This window comes from Camarhynchus parvulus, chromosome 1, assembly GCF_901933205.1.
Source record: "Camarhynchus parvulus chromosome 1, STF_HiC, whole genome shotgun sequence".
Taxonomy (NCBI): domain Eukaryota; kingdom Metazoa; phylum Chordata; class Aves; order Passeriformes; family Thraupidae; genus Camarhynchus; species Camarhynchus parvulus.
Window position 1 is genome coordinate 78,161,439 of NC_044571.1, and position 19,268 is coordinate 78,180,706.

The window sequence follows — 19,268 nt, forward strand, 5'->3', positions numbered from 1 at the left end:
TAAGTGCTTGGCCCAGCAGCTGCAGGAGAGCCTCAGTTTGTGCCTGTGGAAAGGAGCATGCCAGCTGGGGCTATGGAGGCTCACATCAGGGGCTCACAGGGCTTTGTTACCAGCCTTGCACTACTCTGAAACACTGCAAGACTTGGTTGAACCATTCCCCTTCTCCTCCTCCTCCTTCTCATCCTTCTCTTGTCCCTCTTCCTCCTTCTCCTTTTCCAAGTGCTCAGTTGTCCAGGGTTGTGTTTGCAGTCAAATCAGAAAGCCCCTGAGAAGCTCACACTGTGGGGACAGCCACTGGTCCCTTGAATAAATCCACAGAGGAGCCTTTTCCTTCACCATCCTCACTCTAAGCCTGCAGTGAAGAGCTGCACAAGTCCATGATGCCAATTAACACAAACTGCTTATGAGTGAGGACATCATGCATAGGTTCAGTCACCAGATGAACATGACTTTGCACATCCTTTCCCCTGGAAGCAGCTTTTTGTAAGGCAGGCATCTGTCACTGAGCAGACTTCCATAAATGGATCTGAAGACTTTTCCTTTCTTCTTTTAATTTTTTGTTTCTTTAAGCCATAACTGATGAAAGAGAAGAGCAAAAGTCGGAGCTGTCACTCCCAATCTGATGCAGGGCACAGAATGAGTTGTCCCACAGAGGAACAGAAAGGTGGAAAAATTCCCCATCTCCTTTTGAGGGAAAAATCTGCAAGAAGCAGAAGCTCATCTTGTGACACAGATGTCAGGGCTCCTGGCTGGGAAGCAAACAGCCTCTGTGGGCATTGTGGTTTCGTACAAAATTGACCATTGTTTCCCTTCTGTCCCATCAAAATTATTCATCAATTCAAAGCATTTCCAGGAGAAAGAGGGGAAGGCTTTGCACATCCTTTTCCAGCCAACTGTCCTTAAACCACATCTGAACTAAGAATGCAGAGACATAAGCTTGCAAAAGGCTTTCGGAACTCCTGACGAGCTGGAGGGGAGGGGAGGGGAAGGGAAGGGGAGGGGAGGGGGGGGGGAGGGAGGGGAGGGAGGGAGGGGAGGGGAGGGGAGGGGAGGGAGGGGAGGGGAGGGGAGGGGAGGGGAGGGGAGGGGGGAGGGAGGGGAGGGAGGGGAGGGAGGGAGGGAGGGAGAGGAGAGGAGAGGAGGAGAGGAGAGGAGAGGAGAGGAGAGGAGAGGAGAGGAGAGGAGAGGAGAGGAGAGGAGAGGAGAGGAGAGGAGAGGAGAGGAGAGGAGAGGAGAGGAGAGGAGAGGAGAGGAGAGGAGAGGAGAGGAGAGAGAAAAAAGGGCAAAAAAGATAAGTCTATTTTTAAAAGTTCATATATGTGTTAGAAGGCAAGACATCCCTTCATTTGTATGAACTCAAATCAGCTGCAGCAGGGATAGTGAAAGGCAAACTTGGTCTTAAATGCTTTGTTTTACTGCTAATTTAAACATTTGAACATAATGTTCTTTGTGATGCTTAAGAACAAAACCACAGTTGTGCTGCCAGCTCTGATGAACTCTCACTGTCTGCCTTTCTGCATCTCCGAGGTTTTATGTGGCACTGTAACATCAGATAATGTGGTGCAACACATCTGCTTTGTATGTCAAGCATCACCATGCTGAAGCTTCAGCTCTGTCAGGGCAGATGGAGTTTCGTGGTGGTTGGTGAACGCTAACCCAGCCCCAGCTGGCACCAGGGATGGCCCTAAAAGGACTGTAGGTCATTTGCAGACATGGAACATGCACGAGCGGTGCCAACAAGTAGGGCAGAAACTGGGGATAAACTCAGGTGGACATTTGTATCTGTTGGGGGTGTGATGCTTCCAGCCTGTCCCTGACACCTGGCTGGCTGGCTGCAGGGATGTGCTCCCCATCATGTCACCTCCTTAGGGGCAAAGAGGACACGTTAGCTTCCTCATGCAGGTGGTGACACCATGCAGGCAAGCACTCAGGGCTCCCCAGCTGGAGAGATGCTGGGCTGCCTCTGAAGCCTGTTGGGTAGAGGTGCCCCTGGGCAAGGGGACAGGCATGTCCCACTCCAGATTTTCTTTGGTCAGGGCTTTCTAAAGTTAAACTACATGAACTGCAGCATGGGAACCCAGGAATGACATTAAAAACCAGCTGCTCTAGATGTGTGGAGTTGTAGTAGAGCTGCTGCAGTAAAGCTGGGCTTATAGCAGGATGAAACAGTTTAAAAGAAGCAGGGTAACTCCAGCCAAACCTGCCCTTCCTCTCAGGGATGTCAGAAGGCACACTTGTCCTGTGCAGGGGCAGAGCCCCATGTTCCCTGACAGCAGTGTAGCCCTTCTGCTGTCTGATTTGTCGTGATGGAAGTACAGGGTGAGAGCAGGGCTTGATAGCACTGGTTCATGAAGGAGCAAACTGCTGTGCAGCTAGTCTCCTGATTTATTAGGAAACTGTTCTTCCTTCTCCCATTGCAAAGGGAAGATCAGCAGGCAGGAGAAGTAACACATCGTAGATTCATAGGCTCACACTGACATTTCATGAACAGCAGAGAAAGGACCAAATGCAAAAAACCCCCAGCCTGGCTCCAAGTTGATGATTTACACTGTTTTCTCAGGGTCTGTTTGCCAAGCAGCTGGTGTTTTGTGCCAATGGCTATTACAGAAGAGCTTTCTTTGATAGATACTGTGAATGAACACTACATAGTTTATCTTAAGACAAAATCCCCCCCACTGCTTATATGGGTTGGTAGGGAATGAGGGAAAGAAAAACTTAGGCTTTGTTGGTTTTTTTACGTAGGACTGAAAGCACATTCGGGGGAGCCTGCACTATCTGTGCAAAAACACAACAGATGAATTCTATTAATGGATGGAACATGTGGCTGGGTTCAAGCTAGAGTTGTCATTTGAATATAGAAGTCAAAGCCAATTTATTGTAACATATTTTTCTTTTCAAAATATTTTAGGAAAGACAAAAAAGTTTGCGCAACAACTTGGCAAGTGGGTCTGTTGAGAGGAGGTATTTTCTATCTTGCTGCTAACATAAGGGCTGAAAAATGTGGCAGTGCCGAGCAATCCTAGATTCCTTCTGGAACTGAAAGAAGGTGTGCAGGATATAATTGTGTAAGAGCCCAATAAATTTGAAGGGTGGGTTTGTAACACTGCCTTGGGGGCTGCAGGTGTCTCCAGAAGAAAGTCAAGCTTTTTATTTCAGTAACAGTCTTCAAATACTTTATCTAACTAGCTACACACTCATGTGGCCCCTTCTAGAAGCCAGGGAGTTATTTTAAAATAGAAATACCCATACAATCATTGTGCTTCTTCCATGCCATATGGTAGAAAGATAAGTGGGATTAGTCTGTATAGAGTGTGTTACTGGGGAGGGGAGGGATGCAAAAGCTAAGGCGCCGGAATGAGGTTTCCTGGAGTTTGCAAAGCGCTAAACATCAATGCTCTGTGGTCGTCAGGGCATGGGTGGGCTACATATGACCAATCCTTGTTTCAATGTCAGCCCATGTTTGCCCACATGCCCCAGGGGACAATGGCCATGGAGCAGAGCTTTACTAGGATAGCAGCCCAGATCCTGGCCACTCAAGAGAGTGTACGCCTCCCTGCACAACAGGGAGCATCAGACTCCCGCTCTGGGGTCTTGTGTTGCAAGGCAAAAATGCTGCTGCCTCTTAGGTTATACAGAGTTATGTGGCTGGTTCTTATGGTGAATTGCAGCCAAGTGGGGTCAGAGAATGGATGTGTCTCCTGACTGTTGTGAGCTCTTCAGTGTATCCCATTTTCTTTCTAGCTGTATGGCTAAGAAATACATGGGTATTGAGTGATCCAACATAGGCTGAGTATTTTTGTGTGTGTACTGAGAAAGCGACATTTGGTATAAAGGCCCAAGTACCAAACACTGCTGGAGCAAGTAGGCAAAAAACACATTGCTGCCAAGGGAAATAATGGCCAAGAGAAAAGGAGGAGCATACTGTCATCCCATGTACATTCTCATCTTGTATGAACATGGTTTGAGTTCTCATGTTCCTTCCCCACTGCCCTCTAAGATGACTTTTTGCCATCCCTTCATTATGGACCTGCACGCTGGGAACAGGAAGCAGATCTAGGTCCCTCACAAAGATCAGAGAGACTCTTCCACGTCCTTGCCAGTTACACATTTATTTTACTGAGGAAGCTGATACACTCTAAGCCTATTTAATCGTGGTGCTAATGGGATTCAATTAGCAGTCTCTCAGAGACTGCTCTTGTCAGGGAGATGATGGGACTAATGAAAGCAGCACCATTCACCCCACTGTGAAGTATTAACTTCCCACCTCTGTATTTTCTAAGAATAGATGCCACTTCTACCAATAAGTCTGCAGCTCTCACTGCTCTTCACCAGATGGTAGGAACCACCAGACACTGAGTTAGTTCCCTTGTGGTCAAACAAACTGCTGTACAGCCCGATGCACGTTTCCTCAAAGATCCCCAGGACAGCTCTGTTGCTTCTGTTAATATTTCCCAAGCTCTTGGTACAATATTGAGGCTTTCCACTGGAACCACCTGGCACATTTTCAGAGTCTTTCCTGAGGGATGAAGTTACTCAATCCTCTCCTTACTTTGTCATAGCCTTTGTATCGGTCACTTGTCCTGAGAGTCTGTGAGCTGTGTCCTGAGCTTCAGCTAATTACATAAAAAGGATTATTTCCTTTTCTTGATGTTTGTTATTATTTTCATCCTTCACGAGCCTTCTCTTCTGTTTCAGGAACAACACTCTGTGGTAGGCCAGGGAGCTGGCCCCACTCCAAGCTCCAGTTCTTGCTCAAATCCAAACACTGGAAGTGGTTACATGAACTCATCCCAGCAATCATTGTTGAATCAGCAGCTGATGGAAAAGAAACAGGCTCTGCAAAGGCAAATGATGGAGCAAAAACAACTCCTTCTACAGCAGCAGATGTTGGCAGAAGCTGTAAGTTTACTAATTACTTATTTTACATGGAAAATATTGTCTTAAAAACAATAGAAAAGAAAGCTAAGACGGGGAGAAGAAAGCCCCCTAAAACTTCAAGGTTGTTTTGGCAATGCCTAGAACTTCAAGAGTGCACCTTGTATTTTTCAGCACTTTTCTAACCCTTTTTGAAACCTTCTTCAGTCTATATGAAACAAGTTTCCAAGCTACTGCAGTTTCATTACAAGAACAGTCCAAGCATGTGCTTGGTTTTGAGACATATGAATATTGTCAGTGGTTGTCTTTGCAAGATAAACCAAGGTGCACTGCTATGCTGCTTCCACCTCAGTGGAAAGTTTACTTCCAGGAGCTGTCATCCAGGCAGTATAGTGTAAAATGCCTGTGTGTGAACAAGGATCAGGTACCTTGATTTTGGGGTTCAACACAAGTTTGTGTGCTTGGCTGGGATGACATATGAGTCCTACTTCCTCTGGTTTTATTTTTCAATTTCTAGGTATCTGTAGCCAGTTCTCTGTCCTTTGGTATCTGAGAGACTACTTGGGAGTTTCTGGTCATTTTAGACAACATGGGAAATTCTATAAAGGAAATATTTCTTCACTTTTCCATTCATGCAGAAGAAAAAAGAAGTTCAAAGTCAGTTTTCCGTGCTGCAGTTTTCTGTCAGAATTTTTAGCAGAGCAAAAACTTAATTGTTCAAATAGCTTATCTTAAATAAAATGGAAATTTAATCAGCTTGGCTTTGCTTTTATATTGTGTACATAGAAATACACATAAAGATTGCCTACAGTTTTTACATGAATTGAAGGGATTTCGTGGGAGTCTGTCTTCTTCACAAGGATTCATGTTGAGCAGGATATAAACAAACCTTACAAATCTTAATCAGACCCCTGCCTCCCATCATGAATTGTGGAAATGCCCTAAATAACAGAAGATGGGCTCTTCTTCCAGTGTTTTTAAGTGCTTCTGGGAGAAAAAAAATACAAATTTTTCACTACAAGGTCCATATGCATGCTGTTTTCAGGCAGATTATCCCCAAATTACTCCAATGGACTTACATCATCAGCCAGGGCCTGACTCTTTCGCACTGACAAGTGGATTTCTTGTTCTTGCAGCTGAGCACAAAATCTGTGCACATTGCACAAGAGGTGTGATGCTGCCCCAGCAGCTGTCCAGTAAAGGCACATGTGCACCAAACTCACAATTTCCTGCCATGGGGGAACATATCCCAAGGAACCATGTCTCATGGGTGAGCAGGAGCACTCTGGAGGCATCAGATCACACTGATGCTGATGAGAGATTTGGCATTGACTCTGGTGCCTGGTCTTTCCAGATCTTTATGAGCACAGGGCAGTTAGTCAGATTTCAGTTCAAGGACTTGGCTCTCTCACCAGAGACATGTCCCTGCAAGCTCAAGAAAAAAAAAAATCTCCCCAGCTAATATTTTTTCCTGCAATTTTTCCTTGCTGTCCTTGCCCCAGTTCTTGTACTCCCAATGTAAGAGGAAAGACAGCAACTCATACAGGGAAGCACAGGGCAATGCTGAGTGGCATGAAAACAGGCAGCCCAGCACCATTCTTGTCCTTGTCCTAAACCAGGTGTATATCCCTACTGCTGGTATCCCTAGTAAGGAGAGCTAGGGGGAGCAAAAAGCAAGGATTTTACTGGGTCTTGTGGTCACCCCTACAGTGCAGGATGACAGAGTGAGGGAGGGCATGGCTGTGGATGGGTTTGACAAGCTGAAATAGAAATACACTTTGTACTGCAGTGCAGACATGGACATTGTTCTCAGAGGCTGAGAGGAAAGTTGAACCAGGTTCAAACACAATGCAACCAGCAAAAAGATTTCCATATAGACTTCAGTAGGTGATGGCACAGTTTCACAAGTGCCATCAGAGTGAAAGTAAGGAATACTTCACCAGTGTGACCAGTGACCAGACGGAGGGAAAGGAAGGAATACTTCACCTTTTACATAACTGAGAAAAGAAGGAGATTGGCAAAACACAGAGCCAGGAAACCATAAAGAAAAGAAATTAATGTACTTCTACTCTAATCCTCTAGGAGAAAATAACTCCACAAGACCAGCTGAACAGACACTTGACAAGACCACCACCAGATTATAAAGACCAAAGAAGGAATGTGGTCAACATGCAACAAGCAAACCAATATCCTGGTAAGTACCCATGGGCTCAAAGCAACTCCTTCCTTTCTTCCTTCCTTCCAGCTGGAAGACCACCATAAGAGCCATGCATGCATGGGATGACTGGGGCATGGTTTTCTGGATATCTGCTTCCATCACCTCAGAGGCAGTGGGTGGTGGCTGTGCCCTCGTGTGCTATTTACTTCACTGTCCTGCACCACTGAGAAGTGCTGGTGTATGATCTGGTGCTTCATCCAGGCTGATACTGCCTCTCTCAGACATGGGGAAGGAGGAGTTGGTACCCCTCCCATTAGCACTGTCTGGGGCAGATGAGCACCCACATACCTGATGCAGAGATGTCCTCTTGACTATACAACCTCACTGTGTTCGGATGCTTCTCTCACATATGTGGTGCACCTTGGTTCAGAGAGTGAGATGAGAACCATCCCTCCCTTCAAATGGCAGTTCATGTACAGCTGAGGACCCTCATACAGGTTTTTAAGTACCCCACACAACACCATCATGGATGGTACTTTTGGTCTGTTTAGTAGGCCATAGTCATGGCCTTAGAGCTGCTCTACATGCAGCATTTCAACAGATCAGTCAAACAGTAGAGTAAAGGCCCTTGCCTTCTGCCAGAACTGCCCAGAGCAGGAAATGCCCAACAGTTCAGGACTAGGGCTTCGTTTCAGCTTTTGTGCCCTGACCTCCTGGGAGAATCTAGTTGTTGAAGCACAGAATTGTTTGTTTGGGTTTTTATACTGTTCATCTTGCTGATTGGCTGAAGGCCACTCAGAGAGCAAAGGTAGAGTAAGGAAAAAATGTTGAGGAGAGAGGAGGTGGGGGAAATGCAGCAGATGGGACCAAAGGATGTTTTCTATACTGCAAAAGTGTCTGTGCATGTAAGTATAAAAAGAATTCTTTGCCTTCTAGTATATTTTTGTATGCAACATGCTAAAGAAAAAGAAGAGGGGGTTTTTTGGCTGTTTTTCCATAATTGTTGGCTCTGCAGATTCAGCCAGTGATCTGAGGCTTTCCTTCTTACCTGTCCTTTGTGGCACAACATTTTCAGCTTCTATTACAATTTTAATGAGCTCTGAAGTGCAGCTTACTCACATGCCACCCCTCTGCCCAATCTGCTGGCTATGTAGGGATGGGCCAGGTTGGGCCCCTCAAGCAGCATTCATGCATTCCTTTACTCTGCTTACAAGTTCTAGCAGTGATAACCTTGCTGCAGCCTGGAAACTGCTGCTGGGAACTGCTGCTTTCTAATGGACCTGGGCATTCATCTTCTCCAGTAAAGTGGCTCAAGCATCCCAGTGTAATAGCCCATGGTGAGGGCCCTGCTCGCTGGCTTGGTACCTCCTGTACTCCCAAAATAAATGCTTTGGCAAGCCCAGCATTCTGCTGAGGAATCTTGTGATTTGGTGTGTTGTTTAAAGGTTTGTTCCTGGAACCAGATGATTAACTGAGACTCTTGGCTTTTACTTAAAAACAATCAATTTCTAGCCTGAGAGAGAAAATGGAAGCGAGTGCAGCCACATGTGTGAAAGGCTCCAAAGTGAGTAGATCACCATTGTTATGTGGCAGCTCTTGTTGTTGTTAATCTGATGGACTCTCTGCCAGTCTTGTGGTATTTGGAGTCGTGTCTCCTCGGTTTGAAACATGTGGGAATGGCAGCACTTGTCCATTCAAATCTCAAGTCCCTGCTGAGTGAGCCCCAGGAGGACAGCAGCCTTTCAGGCAAGCCTGATAGAAAGGGCTGTGCTGGGAGCTTCCAGCAAAGCTACCAGAGGGAGTGATTAGGAAACTCTTGCATAAGAGAGTAACAGTAGGGAAACTGTTCCCTTTTTCTGGGAATAGCTTTGCTCAGATCAGGGAAGAAGAAACAAAAAGCTAAATAAAATTGCACAGGCTGGAGAAACTTGGTTGAGTATTTTATTTCTCTGTACTTTTCCCCACAGTGCCATGCCATGGCAAGAGACCCCCAAGAAAGCAGCAGGTGAATTGGGTAGGAAAGCTGATTCTCTGAATTGCTGTAGCCTGCGGTGCCCAGCTGCTGTACACAGTGCTTCTGGGGAAGGCATTTCTTCCCATCTGGAAGAAATAAGAATGGAAAATACTTGTGTTAAAAATAAAAGCATAAAAATAGCAAAACAAAGAAAGAGGAAGCTTCGTCTTTTGGCAACAAGTACAACCCCTTGCCAAACACTTGTGTTCTTCAAAAAGTGTAGCATTTGCAGGAGCAGTGTGATGGTAGCCCTGAGGTCTGCTCAACAGCTGGCAGGGTTACCCCATGAGGGGCTTCATCCCACTGGCAGTGAAGTGACTCTACAAACTTGGAGTTCAGCTGGAGGGAGAGAACCATCTCTTGAAATGCCACTAAATTCTCTCTTTATTATGGGCTCACAGGAGCAAAAAATCAGGGACTCATCCCCATCATCCCTGAAAAAAAAAAAAAAATTACAGAATCACAGAAAGGTTGGGGTTGGAAGGGACTTTAAAGATCATCTAGTTCCAAACCTTCACCAGACCAGGTTAGTCAGAACCCCATCCAGCCTGGCCTTGCATACTTTTAGGGATGGGACATTCACAACCCTTCCACTAGTCCAGTGTTTCACCACCCTGAGTAAATTTCTTCCCTATGTCTAATCTAAACCTATCCTGTCTCAATTTAAAGTCATTCCCCCTTGTCTTGTCACTGTTCTCCACTACTATCTTGTCACAGGATATCCACTGCATATCCTCTCGTAGCCACCTTTAGGTACTAGAAATTACTAGATCACCTCAGAACCTTCTCTTCTCCCACCTTAACAACCCCACCTCTCTCAGCCTGTCTTCATAGGAGATGTTACAGTAGTTCCAAAAATGCTCAGCCTACCAGCAAGGCCGAAGATGGGGCTAATCACATGGTTGCCAGCTGAGCAGTGATTGTGGGAATGTGATTGTCCCTGTTGGGCTAAAAACAGGTGGACTGCCCGTGGCATATCCTGTCCAAGGGGCTGCCCAGCTCAGGGGCTGAATTTAGGTGCTTAAGTTAAGACAACACAATTCTTAGGATAATTAGATCTTCTACAGTCCACACTTGGAGCCTGTTTGTGGAACAGGCTGCCTTCCAAGCTAGGGGGAGCTTAATTTAGGTATCTATGTCTATATTGATTTGAAACAAGCATTCTGGTTGTGGAGTCACACTCAGTGTTAATAATGATTTGGGAAGAGTTATTTTTTTAAGTCCTTAAGGAAAAAACCTAATCCTTTACATCCATTACGAAATGGAAATAGCATATGTATAAAAATAATGCAGAAAAAGCAGAAATATACAATTTTTTATTTGGTTCCAGACTGTGGGAGCTGAACATCATTATGGTGAAATTTCAACAGGAACAGTATATTAAATAGCTGTTCCTAAACATAGACTTTTTAAATATGTATGCCCATGATTTGTCTAAAAGAGTTTTAAAAGAGTTGGCTGAGAGGTTCTCCAAATTCTTAGTGTCACCTTTTATTTAGACTTGAAACACCAAGGGAGACTGCTAATGCCATGATAAAAATTAAAAGACTAGGTAAGTAATTGCAGCCCTAGTAGCCTAATGCAGAGTTCAGCAAAACTACTGGGGAGCAGATACAGCCCAAATAATAAAGAATTTAGGAAGGGGAAGATGTAATTAATTTCAAGCAACATGGGCTGATGTTAGAAGAATCTTTCCAAGCTTGCATGGTATCTCTTTCAATGAAACCACAACTTAAAGGCAATAGTTGTTCAGGTTATGTCCCTTAAAGCATCTGACTTCTTACTGCCTATTTTGGTTAAGAAACCTGAGTGGCACAGAATTAGCATAGCTCAAAAGGAAGTGGCTGACAGGTCTCCAGGTGTCACTGTGGGCAGGCTGTGTGATTGAAACTGGATGTGCAAACATTGTCCCAGCTGATGCTGAACTAGAAAAATAGAGCTTACTTTACATTCGCATTGGAGATGTGCAAAAATTATTACTGTGACCAGCTATGCTGTACAGCCCTGAAATCAACATCAAAAACTGTCGCATTCTGAAGGGACTTCCAAAGGACCAAAGGACTGGAAATCATGCCACACACTGAGACTGAAGTATCTGGAGAATGCTGCAAGCATGACACAGTCCCGAAGCACTGTGTAGTAGAAAGGAATTTATGATGGACCAACTAATAAAATTAGTCACACAGACCAATATATAATAAGATTTGGTGATGAAGCTGAAGTTAGTCAAATTCCATCTGGTTTTGCCATATGTATGAAGGATCAAACCAAGGCAATGTCTCATGCCCAACAATTGCTATTAGTTACACCCTATGAAATAGCAAATCTTCTCATTCCTCCTCTGGGAAAGGCTCAGAGAATTCCTGAAATGCTGTGGTACCTTGGTAGCAAGCTCATTTGACAGCTTTTCTCACACTTTGGGGGCCACCCAAAGAGGTGTGAGAATTTAGCTTGTACTGTGCCATGTGGCACAGATTTCCTTGGCTGACCCACACATTGTGTGAAGAAACATCTCCTTTCATTTGCCTTGAACCTTTGAGCTGTGCTTCTTGTAGGGTTTGTACTGGAAGCAACAGTAGCAAAGGGAATTACAATGTGGAGCAGCTGATTGTATGCAGAGAGGGTTCTCCACAGTGCCATCTACACTGGCTGAGTTTAAAAAGTGGTTGGTCTTTTTCAACCAGTCTTTCAGGGATTAATTCAATCCTGCACTGCATAAGCCCTCAGCCTTCATGGTATAAATTACCTACTGTGGCCTCAAACTAGAGGCTATGTAGCCAAAGAAGTGAGCTTGTGTTGAGGTTTGGCGGCTGAAGGCAAGAAAATCCTCTCTTCTTGTCATCCATTGGCAGTTGTTAAGTACAGGAAAATCCTCCATTGGGCAGAATCAGCCAGGAGTGATAAATTCCTGCCAACTCATAACTTGTAGTTTCTGATGCACAAAAGGGGATGTTCAGGTGCAGCAAGCACTGGCACATCATGTGTAGCTCCCTCACTGGCAAGTCTGTTCCTGCAGGGGCAAATAGTCATAGCCCAGCTGGGAAGAGAGTTTAGAAAGGGCACATGTGGGGCTCACCAGGCACAGCACTGGGTCATGTCCCCATGCCTGCTCAGCCACCACGTGGGAGGACAGGCATGTCACAGACTGGACTGAGCTCCTGCCCCAGCATACAGCTGCAAATGTATGAGATGCAGTCTTGGCTCCTGCTGTCATCTGGGACAGACATTCCCAAACAAAGGATGGATACTGCTGCTGTGGGTGTCTAAGAAAGGTGACAAAGAAGCCTGATGAAAGTGCCTCTCACTCTCCATTGTCTCTTGAGGGAGCCAGGATAAGCCATGCCCTGTAAGGAAAAGTTCTTGATCTCTGATCAATTAGAGAGGCTTTGTCCCATCTGACATGTCTAGTGCTTCTGCAAAGGAAGGCAGGAAAGTCTTCTCTCCTGCCCAGTGGTTCTGTCTGTCTTTCTCTGCTCCGATATTTCTCTTACAATGAGCATCAGTTTTGGCTCATGTGCTCTCCTCTGAAGGGATGGAAAAACCACAGGTGGCTTAGTACAGACCAAACCACCCTTTGGATAATAGGCATCTTCAAGGCCTTGAGCAAGTTCATGTAAGTCCTCTTAAGAGCAAAGTGTCTTCAAGAAACTCTGCCCATAGAAAACTGGATATTTGAGCTGTTGGTATTTGAATGACACCACATATTGATGAACCCACGCTTGTTGTAACACTTCTGTTTTCTTCTTTCCAGGTGGTTCACCAGCTGTGAGCATGAGCTCCAACAACATGTCCTTATCCAACCCAATTTCAACTCACAGCGTCATGCCCCAGAGCTCCAGCCTCATGTCCACCCCTGCTGGAACCCGAATGCCTTCTGTTCCTGCTGCTCGGAGTTTGGGCTGCTATGGGAACCTTCCTTGCAACCAACCAAGTACATACAATGTGACTTCAGGAATGAACCAAATGCAGCCACACAGAAACCAAAATCAAGTTCTGCCCAGTCAGAATAACCCCATGGTGTCCCGCCAGCAAACCATGACCCAGGGGAACAACGGGGCAGCTTTTGGGACGGGGTCAGTGGTCAACTCTCAGCAAATAAGGCCAGGCTTGACTCATGGAGCGACAGCTATCCCTGCTCAACGGCCGGCCAATGTGATGATCACAGCTACTGCCAATGCCCAGAACTGGGCCCCACAAGAGGCTGCAGTGAAGCAGCAGGATGCACTGAAACCCGCAGGGGTGCGTTTCCCCACCGGCACTCCATATCCTAACCAGCCTTTGCAGCGCAGCATAGGCAACCAGCATTTTCCTCAGCGTGCACTGGCCCCTCCTAACCAGTTACCGGCAGGAGTCCAAATGAGGCCCCCTCTAAACCAAATGCACCAGACTCTAAATGGACAATCTGCTGGCTCACTACGAGGGCTCAGCATAAGACCCAATCAGCTGAGAGGACAGACTGTGCCTGCCTTGAATCAGCCAGGAACAAGTATGACACCGCCGTCATCTCTGCCATCAACTGGTTTCACAACCACCAACCAAACCTCCCGGGCTTACCAAGGAAGTGAGCATGGCAGTGACCTAGCGTTTGACTTTCTGAACCAGCAAGGGGACAGTATAGGACCTGCGCTCAACAGTGACTCAGATTTTATAGATTCTTTACTGAAAACAGAACCTGGTAATGATGACTGGATGAAAGACATCAACCTCGATGAAATTTTAGGGAACCACTCGTAAGCGACAGTACTAAGAGGGAACCAGATGAAGAGGCAGCAAGGACATTAGCTTTCTCTTTAGATGCCAACAACCTGCTTCATTAATTTACACTCCAGTAACTGGGCTGTCCTTTAAAATACAACATAGAGCAACTGCCCTGTTTGAAGAGTAGCTCTAGGAACAAAACTGAAGTGACAGTGTTAGTGATATTCCTGCCTGCCACAAGGGAGTGAAATCATGTGAAGGGTCTGTTCTCCAGACCTGTGCCCAGCCCATTGCAAACTCATTGGTTCTTCTCAGAGGGGCTCCGGGAAAAAAATATGTTCAGCTTCCCACACATGGAAGCACCAGACAGTGGTATGGGCTGTGGAACTTTATTTCTCTGAGTGCAAGTAAGACCCCAAGGGGTCCACAGCTCTTCAGTCATCTTGTTCACAGCCCTTTACTTCCTTGGGACTGCTTAGCCCTGACAGCGTCAAGCCCTGTGTAAATCTCATGGCATTACAAAAACTGTTTACTTCTGCACAGTACAAACTTACATTTGCTTTCCCAATGATTTTGTTATAAATCTTTTGTAGCACACAGCAGGGTAAGTGGTCTCATCCAAGGGAGGAAGGAAACAGATCATCCAGCGTGTTATTCGGTGTGCTCTAGCATTTGTGTTCTCCCTTTCATCAGTGTTTGCAGTGAGTGTTAGAGGATGCTGCTGTTCTGCCCGCAGCACAGTCATTTTGGGCATTGAGGGAAACATGAGATTAACTACTTCCAAAGCTCAGGATCCTCACTTTGCCACCTTGCCCTTCCCCAGGGACTCCAGTGACTTAATAGAAACTTGAGTGAGAGGGATGCTCATGATTTGTCCCTGACTACTCTCCCAGTCCAGCTTAGGGGAGAGCAGATACCTAAAGTGGCTCAGCTAAGCCACTGTCTTTGTTTCATCTCAAGTCATGGCGAGTATCCATCAGGTAGTTCAGCCTGATCTTCTTCTCTCAAACAGGTTTAGCCCAGACGAAATGCCATCATCTACCTGCCTGGGGGGAAGCTGCCATTTTGATTGCACAGCATTTTGGTTCCATCCTGTTTTCTCCTTTGCCATATGGGGAGAGTTGAAAGAGTCCTGCTGATGGCCCAGGTTCCCACAGCCTCTGTCTGGAGAACAAGAGGCTCTGCCCTGAAGCTAGCATGCACATCAATTATAACTCACAGCAGGAGGCTCCATCAGCCACATCTGTGCTTGTACATGAAACAGTTCTGGGGATTATTTCTGGGCACTGGACTCAATCATCTGTTCTGGGTTTGGGGATGGACCAGCTAATTTTGTCCTGAGCAGTTTCTGTGCATAGAAAGAACATATACTGGGGCAAGGACCATTCCCATGAGCAGTTTGCAGCCACCTTCCTTGAAGGCTGACAGAGCAGAGCAGTAAGGATACAGGCTGTCCCACACCTGCCAGGGAATAGTCTTGACTATATTAAATTCTTTGCTATAGGTTTGGTCAGTAACGGCATCAGAAGGATATGCTATGTCACGATAAAGCAGCTGCACAGTGATTCATGCAGGATTAATGGATGGGAACAGATCTGGCAATTCAAATGAAAGTGCTGTTCTTTCAAATGATGGGGTGCAATGTGCTTCACAGCCTCCTCTGAATTAGCTAAAACTAGATGTGGCAAAGGAATACAATGCCCACGTTCCCATGCCTTGGTGCCAAGAGGCATTGCTCAGCCCGTGCAAGTGCTTTATTCATCCTTGTTAGTGGCAGTGGGATGAGTAGACTATTTGACAATAGCCTCTGCACTTATCTGACCTACTTCTTGTGAGAGGTTTTAATAAGGCTTTTCCAGTTATTTCGCCCTGTCATTTCAAATGGGCACAATTTTTCAGGATGTTTCAAGAAGCATCGTCACACAAATGAGCACCAGCACCTCCACAAAAGGTGTAACATGGGCATTTAGTTAGATACGCCAGTAGAGGCTGTTCATTCCCAGAGAAATAAGAGAGACAAGAAAGCCTGCTGAAGAGTCCCTTCTGCCAGCCCAGCCAGTGATCATTGCACACCTCTGCATTCTGTAATGTGGTGACTCAGCTGCCCAGAAAGCTCCCTCGTCTCCCCAGTTTTGGTTGGGGTGCATGTGTCTCTCTGATATGTCAGTACAAGTTTTTCCAAGTCTTTGATGAGCTTTTCAGCTCAGGGCACTGGGGTCCCACCTAAGCTTGGAGAGATACAGATGCGATATAACAAACGTGTCCTGTGTAAATTGTGCAAAACTAGACTGAAGTAGCAGCTGCACGAGTTTGAAGTGAAAGGAAGATTGGCTTCTCTGCCTCACATACTGCCTGCCCACGAGCAGGTCAGCAGTGACTGCCAGCACACTGGCAGGGACAGACAGCTGCCATGGATGCCACTGAGGCCAAGGCTGAGTTGGCGTCACCATGAGCAATGGGCACTGTGGTCTGGTAACTTCAACTACCCTCACATGCCATTGAAAAAGCCGCCACTGGTTTCTGTATTAGGGCCAGACTGATTTCAAGGTCCTCAAATAATGCAAAAAAAAAATTGCTCAGCTGAGGAGCTGGTCCCAAGGAGTCAGGAGTTGGACTCAATGATTCTCATGGGTCCCTTCCAACTCAGGATATTCTATGATTCCATGGTTCTGTGATGTCATGCAGTGGTGGACTCAATGTTGAGTGTTGTCCTGTTGGCCTCAGCCTAGAGTGCAAAAGACACTGGGCTGTGAGTGCCATCCCTGGGAGCAAAATTACATCCTGTCTTAAGTAAATTCAAAAAAGGTAGAGGCCATTTCCAGTCCTGTATATATATGCCTGATGCATTTGAAATGAGAGCTTGTGAAAGACTCTTGCAACTAAAACTTGAATCCAGTATCATTTCTTCAGAACACTTGCATCTGAATGGAGCTGGTGTCTTTTTTTTTTCTTTCTTTGCAATGGCTAAGTGCACTACCCTTAAAATCTATTTTTCATCATTGACTGGGCACTCTTCACAGTATTGGGTTGTAAATATAAAGAACTATTTGTTTTGTAAACTTTTGTAAAAACAACAACAAAAAGTAATAATATTTTGGTAGGAATAATAAAATCATATTATTTGGGTTATATTTATACATATGTGAAATAAATATACTATCAAAAAGTTGTATTTTATACAAAAAGTCAACTGTTACCTTTTGTATTCTATATACAAAGTTTTGTATGATATGATTGTTTATTTTTATCTGCAGATTTCAACTTTGGGTTTTGGGGGAGGGCAGAATGGGATCATGGTTAAATTGCTGGGTCTGACCCCAAGCTCGCTGAAACCAATGGAGTTTTTCCATTGCCTTCACAGGGCTTTGAATCAAGCCTTTAAATCACCTTCAGATATGTTTCACATCTGAAGCTCTCTGGAAACCTCAACATGTAAACATTCCAGGTTTCAAATTTTTTCCCGGAAAAAGGCTTTTATTATAATTATTGTTATTATTGTTATTTCAGCTGTTGGGAGGCAGGTGGGACCTATGTAACTGTCATGTCCTTGTTGCATGTATGTCTGCTTTATATTTTCCCCATATTATAAACCAGTGTTTCTCTATACAGATTGAAAAGAAAAGTTGCTGTACAGAAATGTTTGTGTTTATGCATTTTTACATGTGGCTGTATATACCTCCTAGTACTATGCAGTGACACTTATTTGACTCCATTTATTTTTCACCTAAACATGAATAGTATGTTTTTCAGTAGCTATCAAAACTCTGCCAAGTAAATCAATCAAAATTATCCCAAGTGTCTCTTTTCTTACTATGAATTTTATATTGAATGTCTGTTTAGTCAACTGCTCATTCATCTGAGTAAATTAAATTTTGATATTTTAGGAGGGGGGAGAGAAAAATTAACATCTGGCAGCTTCCAGGAGCTCAGCCTGCCTCTTTGCCAGAGAGCTGTGATATTTTCCTACTGGCTACAGGTATGGTTTCACTACCAGAAAAGGTTAACAAATAATGGTTAACAAAAATGCAATTTTAGCTCCTGGTGAATGGGTTGATAGAATCTTGCAGCAGAGCAATTTGCCGAGGGATTCTGCAAAAATTGAAGCTGAGAACCGTGTACCCCCAAGAGTCAGTTAGCCCAAGAGGGCCAGCTAGGTCTCCAGGGCTGTGCCCTGCCCTGGGTCATACCCTGGAGATATTTGCCCCACTCCCCTCACTATCAGAGACCCCTAATGAGAAGCCAGAAATCAGACAACTGGTTTCTCCTTTCCTCCTTGCCTCCTTCACATTACACCTCATTCTAGCCTAAAGAGATTCCAGCCTATAGAGATTCCAGCATGTACAACATCACACTGGGTTGCAGGCTGTTTCACACGAGCATTCATCCCTACCAGGCTATTTTTAGAAGGTCAGCCCTGAGGAAGTGTCCCGTTCCTTGAGAGGCTTTCCGGGCTCCATCTCCAAGTGGGTGGCTCTTCCTGCCCCATGAACTGAGCAGAAGGGGTGGTGGAGGGGATGTTTCCAAGGGACAAATGTCAGCACATCACTGCCTGTGCTCAAAGGCTGCCTTGTGCTCTTTTGAGATGTAGGCAAAAAAAAAAAGGGCTCCCCAGATCTTAACTGCTTCACTGCTGGTGGTTCATGATGCGGGACTGCCATGCAGCACACCCGCCCTTTTAGTGCCTGTCTGCTCGCCTTCCCCTACAGGGTAAGTGGGAAGGCACCTCCCTTGGCTGCCCCTCACAACACCAGGTCTTCTGGCTGCTGCCTTCTCAGGTTTTTTGCTTATGTTGCTCGGTCCCTCCATTGTGTCTGACTCCTGCCCACAAATGGTTCTTTGTCCTGCCCTGGAACCTGGTGCTTTCACAGGACGGATGGGGGAGGATGCTGGCAGATGCTCGGTGTCCCATTGCAGAGGCTGCGCCCACAGTCCTGATCCTGGGCGAACATGCTGAAGTGAGGAGGTGCCCAGGAGGTGTGTGGCTCTCTCCTCACTTCAGCATTTCCAGCACGGGTGATAGAAAGTGCTTCCCTTGCACTCAAGGGGGAAAATAAGGCACAGTCCCACTCACCCAAAGGTAAATCCGAAACAAATCAAGAAATTCATGTCCTAAAAGTGTGTCTTTTCTATCTCAGCTGTAAAGATAAAAGGCAAGGCAGGCAGGATGTGGGAGCATCAGGCAGGGCTGCTGTCCACCAGCAGAAGGTTCATCTTTGCCAGTGAGCTCAAAAACAGCCTGGGACCCCTGCCTGTCCCTGGAGTGTGATTTTCTGTGCCACAAGGCTCTGAGTCCCTGGCAGTGCTTGGGGGCCACGACCACCCTCCTGCAGGTCTCACAATCAAAAGCCATTCCCACTGTGGGTGCAGGACAAGAGGGATAAGAGAGTATAAAATACAAGTCACCCTGCGCCACATGGTTTCCGTGCCAGCAAATGTCCCCAGGCCTGTCTCCTGTGCCCAGGGAGATGTAGCCAGCAAGGCCACATACAGGGGGTGTGAGACATGAGTGGCAGTGAATATTTT

At 45.8% G+C, this 19,268-nt stretch overlaps 1 protein-coding gene across 1 annotated transcript in view; it reads left to right on the plus strand.

Annotated features, from left to right (window-relative positions):
• Positions 1 to 17,525, plus strand: part of MAML2 (mastermind like transcriptional coactivator 2) — a 209,231-nt gene extending 191,706 nt beyond the window's left edge. The window contains 3 exon segments of the mRNA XM_030950537.1: positions 4,696 to 4,899; positions 6,958 to 7,069; positions 12,799 to 17,525. Coding sequence (XP_030806397.1) covers positions 4,696 to 4,899; positions 6,958 to 7,069; positions 12,799 to 13,781 — 1,299 coding nt within the window. The 3' untranslated portion in view covers positions 13,782 to 17,525.
• The last annotated feature ends 1,743 nt before the right edge of the window (positions 17,526 to 19,268 follow it).